Here is an 8,131-nt window from a genome sequence, read left to right as displayed (position 1 = left end):
AGTCAATCAATGTTTTGAGGAACGAAGGCTAAACAATGCTTGAAATTGCCAAAAAAGTGCAAAGGACTTCAAAGTAAAAGGACAACTGGCTCTAACAAGGACAGAAAGAGATGTGGAAGGCCAGATGTGCAACTAAACAAGAGGATAAGTACATCAGAGTCTCTATTTTGAGAAATAGCTGCCTCACAAGTCCTCTTCATTGAATTCTACCCGCTCAATACCAGTTTCATGTACACAGTAAAGAGAAGACTCAGGGGTGCAGGAATTATGGGAAGAATTGCAAAGAAAAAGCAACTTTTGAAACAAAAAGAAAAGGTTAGAGTGGGCAAATAAACACTGACTATATGCCATATTTGAGTGTAAAATATGAAAACTTTTTATTTTTCCCAAAAAGTAACTGGGTGTTGGTTTGGGTGTTGATTAAGAGTTGGTTAAGCGTCTGCAATAAAGAATGCAAATGCAACATCATATGCTCATGACACAATGACTCATTTCCTCATTTATGTGATAGTTTGGGTTTGTCAAGTGCTAGTTTACAACCGTGGCTGAGCTCATGTTCTCTGAAATATGCTTACTATATCTTTATTCTTCTTTTATTTCTCGCAACACATTTGAGATCATGTTCCTGTAAGTGATATCAGCATTTAGTTTGTAAAGCTGAACTTACAAATTAGAATCAAAAAGGTGAGAAAAAGTTTTTTTTTAACTTAAGATATCATTCTTAATGCTGGGTTAAAAGTATTTGTATATTTACAAAGTTTTATATAGGCTAAATTTTCATTGTATATGTATAGAATTTCATATATTGTATTTAGTTATGGCAAAATTGTAATTGCTACATTAGATAAAACAATTGTAAATTTTTATTTTGTGAATATGTCTCAAAACCATATACATAACATGACACCACATGTGGATAAGACATATGATGCTGATTAGATAATTAGTAAGTTTACATGCACGATCTTTCATGATTATGTTCACACCGGTCATGTGAACCCCTTTAACCATGCTCTTTTATCAGGGTAACATTCATCCATTACCCCTTTTTCGTGTTGCATGTAAACATATTTATTCGCGATCCGTGTATATTCAAAGTGCTCAGAATGCGATGCTGCATCAGCATCTTGAACAGGAGTCTTTGCAAGGCCCGGATCAGCACTCGTAGATCCGAGATTGGCCGCAACCCACCGCCTTCCATTGGCATGATGAAGAAGGGGCTGTAAAACCCATTCTTCATCTCGGCTGGTGGGACAGACTCCATCACGTCCTTCTGCCGAAGGATTATGATCTCCGCACGCAAGGCAGTGGTGTTCTCGACCCTCACCGAGGTGAAGCGGGCGGGCACCTGGCGAACTGAATCGCATAGTCTGATCGTCCTGGCCAGCCAGCACTAACCACGCCTCCAAGCTCCGAGCAAGGGGCACCAAGGATACAATCGCATCTGACGTACCTGTGGGTGGCGCCTCATGGCAGAGAGGAGCAGGAGTTGCCACGTCGAGGAGCCTCACGTCATAAGCTCTTGGCTGCGCTGAGAGAAATTTCAAAGCACTTTCTTTGCTCTGTGTGCCCACCATAGAACCGGTCAGCAACGGGGGAGGAGAGCGAACGTCCTTGTGACTCGTCACAACCACCTCAGCATGGGTGTGTGTGTGTGCCGCAGCTGGGCGCACAAAGGCAGGGAACCCGCTTCCATAGTGCAGTGCTTGCCGTGAACATTCGGTGTACGTCTGTTGTGATAACGGTGGCCGCAAACACCAGCTGTGTGATACAAAAAATTTGAAAACTGCTCTTTCTTAGAAAATTTTGGTTCTTTGAAAATTCAAATTCAAAGGAAACAAAAGATTCTCCTCCCGGCCCTCCACCGGGGGATGGAGTGGTCTGTCCACCACTTTCAAGCTTACAGCGGGTCTTCTCATCCCTGGGTCGTCCTTCTCAGGGGCATTTGTAGGCCTTCCTGGGGCTCCTAGTACCAGATCATGAGACGGGGAGTCAGCTTCCTATGGGTGCCGGTGTCATCACCGCAGGGGGATGCCCTTGGCGATGAGCAAATGGGGCGAGGGATAGCCTCCACCTGCTTCTTGACTGCAGAGAACTGCTGGGCAAAGTCCTCGACAGTGTCACCGAACAGGCCAGCCTGGGAGGTGGGGGCATCAAGGAAGCGTACCCTGTCAGCATCCTTCATCTCGACCAGGTTAAGCCACAGGTGGTGATTCTTGACCAACAAGGTGGACATCGTCTGCCCGAGAGCCCGTGCCATGACCGTCGTCGCCCGGAGAGTGGCGCTCTGAGCCCAGGAACCAATCATCAAGCTGTGAGGGCTCATGTCAGGGTGGAGGGTTCCACTCAAGCCCGAAGCTTGTGGCAGCCTGGGCAAGCATAGCCGCCAGCTGCGTGTCGACCTCAGACTATACATAAATGGAACTATGGGAATTATATTGTGACTAAACAAAATCCAAAATAAATCAGAACTGTTATATTTTAGCATCTTCAAAGTTTTCACCCTTTACCTAGAATTTGCAGACATGTACTCTTGACATTTTCTCAACCAACTTCTTGAGGATTCACCCAGGGATGCTTTTTAAACAGCATTGAAGGAGTTCCCTGTAAGGGGGTTAAGATGGGCAAGGAGGAGGCGAGAACCGGCTTGTCAATATAAATAATAATTTAATTAAAGTCAAAACAAAAGCACAAACATAAACACACACATGACGGACATGCCCGTAATTCTCTCTCTCTCGAACCGTCGTCACCGGCCGCCTTTATCCCTCGCGCCTTTATTAATTGTACTAATTTGTATTCTATTGACAGCCTTGATGAGTTATTATTATTATTATTATATTACTTATATATTTAATTAAATAAATTAAGTATAAATATAGAATTTTAATGCAATATTAAAATTTAAGAGCAAATGACAATAACTTGTTAATAGCCCATCACATGAACCATGAACCTGGGATGCATGGAGCACTTTTAATACCTATCATCAGAGCATTATAAAGCAATAGTTTAAACTTTGCCAGTTACTTGAGAATTTAATGGGAAATAAATATTCGATCAGAAAATAATAAAAGCAAATACACTTACATGCACAAGAATTTCACAAAATTGATGTGTTGTGTCTGATATCAACATGGAGACACACAGGTATGAGAAGTGCACACATCAGAAGCTCAATTCATTTATATGTATGCATTCCATTGTTACTTTTTGCTGAAACTTGTGACATTACTTGTGTTACCTCAAGTCGCTAAAAGGGTCTGCTAAATAAATAAATGTTTGAACAAATGACAATAACTTGACTAAAACCTCTCTCCCATGGAATGTATAGGCAAAAAAATGGAGAGCAACTTCAATGTTAGTAGCCTCGCAACAGTGGGAAATGCTTGTGGAATAGACTTTACTCAAGATGCTGTCTTCCTTCCTGTCCTGTATGGAATATTTTTCATCATTGGCGCCCCTCTGAATTTGATGGCACTATTTGGGCTGTACAGGTTAATCAAATCAGAGAACGTTTTACCTGTGTATGTCATAAACCTTTTGATCTCAGATCTTATTCATCTCCTCACTTTGCCCTTATGGATGGACTACTATGCCAACGGACACCGCTGGCGCTTTGGAATGCAGACCTGTCAGTTTATGGGTCTGTTTTTTTACATCAGTATTTACGCAAGTATCTTCTTCATGTGTATCATTGCCCTGGAACGTTACCTGGCCATCGCCAGACCTTTCAGCTTCAAGCATCTGCGTAACTTGAGGTTCGCTCGCTGGATAGCACTTAGCATTTGGATTCTAATTGCGGTGCCACCTGCCATCGCTTTTGAAAAGCTCTTCCCCAAGCAGGAAAATTACAGTCTTTGTATTGAGAAGTATCCCTCCGAGGGTAACTTCATCACCTACAGACTGATTACTCTGCTTTTATCCTTCATCATACCCCTGGGCTTCATTATTGTTCTCCACAGACAGACTGTCCGCACACTGATGGCAATCAACTCACTTTTATCTGAGGAGAAGAGGAATATTAGGGGTCTGCTCACCCTTTTGGTGGCCGTGTTCGTCACGGTGCTGGGGCCCTATCATTTCATCGGCTGTGTGAAGTACATCGGACTGCTGGTTCACAGCAGAGTGTGTGAGTGGGAGAAAGCTGTGTTTGTGCCCTATCAGCTGGGGAGAGGTTTCCTGAGCCTTAACAGCTTGATGGATCCTGTTTTTTACATCTTTCTCCGCAGTGACTTCCGAGCGGCTGCTGGGAACTTTCTGCCCTGCCTGAATAGAGTGAACACCAGATCATATCAGACGGAGAAGCCAACAAACTCCACACTAGATTGTGAAAATACCCTGTGAAATCTCTTGATGAACGCAGATTTTTTTATATATATATAATCTTTATTGATATATTTCTTATTTAAACAGGAAGTTTGGGCCACAAACTTCCAAAACGCTTTAGTTTTGCAACAGCCATGAACCTTGATTCGCTACATAGCTTGCTATTGCTAGTTCGATGCAAAATTTGTAGTGCAAGATGAGTCAACAACATTTTTGGTTCATTTTCCCAGAAGATAGAGACTGTGACTCTTAAATGCAAATATCTGCTAAAAGTACATTTTTTCAACTTTAGGAGTGCACTAGCATGTACACTGCCTCAAAGCTAAAACAAATATGCACAAGTCACATTAGGCTTGCTCATTGGGGTTCTAAATACAATTATACATTTTATTAACTTATTTTTAAACACAATTCACTATCGTATTTTACACAATGATGATCTTTTGTAAAGCTGCTTTGAAACAATGTGTGTTGTGAAACGTGCTATACAAATAAAAATGACTTGACCTGGACTACAAGTCACAAAATTATTTATTTTATTTTATTATGTATTTGAAGAGCTCTGATATTTGTATTATTATAAAACACATATTTGATAACGTTTTTGAAATATAATTTGAACAAAGAACTATAAGATCTATAATTTGAAAAAGGCTGCTTAATTCGATCTAGAGGTACTGTGTCTACATCACCAATGCCAGATTTTATAGCATCATTGTTCATATTTATTAAGAGAGAACACCTAACTATACTAATAAAAAGGTTTTCAAACTCCAGGAATCCCTCATGCTTGGGAGAAAAAAAAGTGTAAAAAATGTTAGCATTATTTGTCATTTTTACCATTTTAGTCTAAAATCATGAAATTCATCATGCTTATTTAATTCTGTTGACAGCCAGTTTTAAACAGTATGAATTTTAAAATAATCTGCATATAATTTCATATATTATGTAAACAAATATTTCTTATTTATAAGAAATAACTATTATAATTCAGTTTAACTCTGTAAAGCTGCTTTGAAACAATATTCATTGTGAAAAGCGCTACAGAAATAAACTTGAACTGAACTGAAAATATTTCTCTTTGGGTTTATTCTGTACATTTCTCTAATAGAAAAAAGATACAGTAAACCGTCAACTTAATAAAAAGTAAATATATTCCAGATTATATTTTAATAATATGCTATGGCTTTAGCCAGTAGGTTTGGTTTGAAAGTTGGTAGGGACACATTGCAAGGAGGATATATTCAAAATGTTAATATTAAGAATGCAAGAATATATATAGTGCTTATAGTTACAATATTCTCTTTTATAAAAAGTCTCAATTTATATTCCTGTGCCACACCATATTAAATATTAGGCTATTTTTTTACTGGTATTAATTTGATCAAAAAGGTCTAATTTTATTTAATTGACAAAACATGCTTTACCTGTCTACCCTGATGTTTTTCTCCATATGCAAATTAAACACATATTGGCTAAATGTATGCTATACATTGTGTGTAGAAAAAATTCAATATTAGTTAAACATCCTTGCAATGACATAGACTGACTCGTTTTGACAAGCTGCTTGCTCCACTCTCTCACACATACCTCTGTCGCCATAGAAACAGAAATACTGGCCTAATATTTTCTGCTCTCTGTATCTTTATAAACTTTACGGATTAATGCATTAAAGTCATACCGCATGTTGAGTTCCATAAAGATTTTTTTTTTAAAAGGCCTTAATCCCTTAATCACAAATGACTGTGATTGGTGCATCCTGAACAGCGCTGAGAAAAGTAACAAAGAAAAGTAACAAAGTAAAAAAACTTTTAAGTATTTTAAGTATTTTCTAAATGGTAAAATTGCCCAGTTGTTGGTGGGGACACCGATTTTCTGACATGCCCCTATTATCCCTACCTAAATCTACGCCAATGGCCTTTAGTACAATGACAATCTAAAAGTCAGTTATTTAATTTTTGCATACAACTCATTATTATAATATCACATTTACTCTGTTTCTCACACAAGGGGTCCCTCCATGGAATCATCATATATAGGGGTCCTTGTTATGAAATAGTTTCAACATCAAGTGTTGCTCTCTTGAACAAGCGACTAATGTTCACAGGAAGCTGAGTTTCCACTAGTGACCACCATAGGTCCCCACATAATGTTTGACCTATTTGAGTGTATCTGAAGGGTATGTGCACATGTGAAATGGCAACATATACCTTTCAAACAATGTCCTTGTTTACTTGCAAAACAACTGTCAATATTTTTGTACTCGCAACAGGACACACAGAAACCTGACAGAAAATGTATTAGCAGCTTCATTCCATCTTTATCACTGTTACGTAACCAAGGACTGCAGCAAAAAAGGGACTGTTGTTGCACTCTGAAAGTGTTCTTTCATTGGTTACATGCAACAGGTGCCATGTGACAACACCTTTTATGCGCTGCTTCAGAAGATGTCGGGCAATAATTTACAGATGAATAATGATGCTGATAATTTTTTATAGTCATTAAAATTTAAATAATAATAATAAAAAAAAAAAAAAAAAAAATATATATATATATATATATATATATATATATATATATATATATATATATATATATATTTTAAGTATTTTCTAAATGGTAAAATTGCCAAAAAGTTGGTGGGGACATTGATTTTCTGAAAGTTGGCAGGGACATGTCCCTATTTTCCCTACCTAAATTTACGCCAATGGGCTTTAGTACAATGACAATATAAGTTATTTATTTTTTGCATACAACTCATCTTTATAATATAACATTTACTCACACAAGGGGTCCTCCATGGATTCATCATATATAGGAGTCCTTGTTATGAAATTGTTTGAAAACCCCCAGTACTAAAATGCAACGTTGACGCCACTCTCACACCAACTGGGAAGAGTTATTTGGGCAATAGATCAGCTGCAACATCAAGTGTTGCACTCATGAACAAGTGACTACTGTTCACAGGAAGCTGAGTTTCCAATAGTGACCACAATAGGTCCCCACTTAATGTTAAGACATATTTGAGTGTATCTGAAGGATATGTGCACATGTGAAATGGCAACATATACCTTTCAAACAATGTCCTTTTTGGAACAAAATCAATTTTTTCAGATCTCCAACAGCAGTATGTTTCACTGTGAATATTTTGAGTCAGAATTAATACTTACACCCACTGCTTTTAACAGAAATCATGAAAAAGAGACTGAGAGAGAGAGAAAGACATGACTTGCCAAGGGTCACAGCTTGCTTTGAGACCATCAGAAACACTTTCAATTAAAACATTATATTGTCTATAGATTTTAAGCATTTGCCAAGTATGTCAACTCATCCATCAGTTTAAATGTAAGTGCGTATTTTGAAGGTATAACAAATCCCATAACTCTGAGGATAAAGGCACACTGTGACGGATCATTAACTGACAATTAATTCTGTGTGGTGTGATTTTTAGAAACTGTTAACACACTGTTAATTAACACATATGGTATGTGCACTTGCTATTTTTTCGGCATTGCATTTTTTTTTGTCTGTTTCCATATCAAGACTGCTAGAATACTAACTTTGTGCAAATAGTCACTCCATCAACTAGATTCTATTTCATCATGATTTTAGTAACAGAGAGTTGTTTGTATTTAGTGGCACAGTTTTTAAAAGTTAAGTGTGTAAAGATTTTCAATGTTAAAATGCTTTTTCTAGCCCAGCATAATACAGTATGTAGAGACACATTTAAAGTAATTACAGTAAGCAACTGGTAGGTTGATGTCCTTGAAACGTATAGCACTATTGTTTTTTGGAGCTATTG

At 38.0% G+C, this 8,131-nt stretch overlaps 1 protein-coding gene across 1 annotated transcript; it reads left to right on the top strand.

Moving 5' to 3' along the window:
• The first annotated feature begins 522 nt into the window (after positions 1–522).
• zgc:171579 (uncharacterized protein LOC557116 homolog) lies at positions 523–5,005 on the top strand. The gene is made up of 2 exons (XM_052089884.1): positions 523–684; positions 3,335–5,005. Exon 2 carries the CDS (start codon positions 3,343–3,345, stop codon positions 4,345–4,347), a length of 1,005 nt encoding a protein of 334 aa, XP_051945844.1. The 5' UTR covers positions 523–684; positions 3,335–3,342; the 3' UTR covers positions 4,348–5,005.
• The last annotated feature ends 3,126 nt before the right edge of the window (positions 5,006–8,131 follow it).

This window comes from Xyrauchen texanus, chromosome 24 (genome assembly GCF_025860055.1).
Source record: "Xyrauchen texanus isolate HMW12.3.18 chromosome 24, RBS_HiC_50CHRs, whole genome shotgun sequence".
NCBI lineage: Eukaryota > Metazoa > Chordata > Actinopteri > Cypriniformes > Catostomidae > Xyrauchen > Xyrauchen texanus.
This window is presented reverse-complemented; position numbering and strand designations above follow the sequence as displayed.

Bases quoted from the DNA above. Each gene is read 5' to 3' on its own strand.
- zgc:171579 (XM_052089884.1), top strand. From the start codon at position 3,343: ATGGAGAGCAACTTCAATGTTAGTAGCCTCGCAACAGTGGGAAATGCT.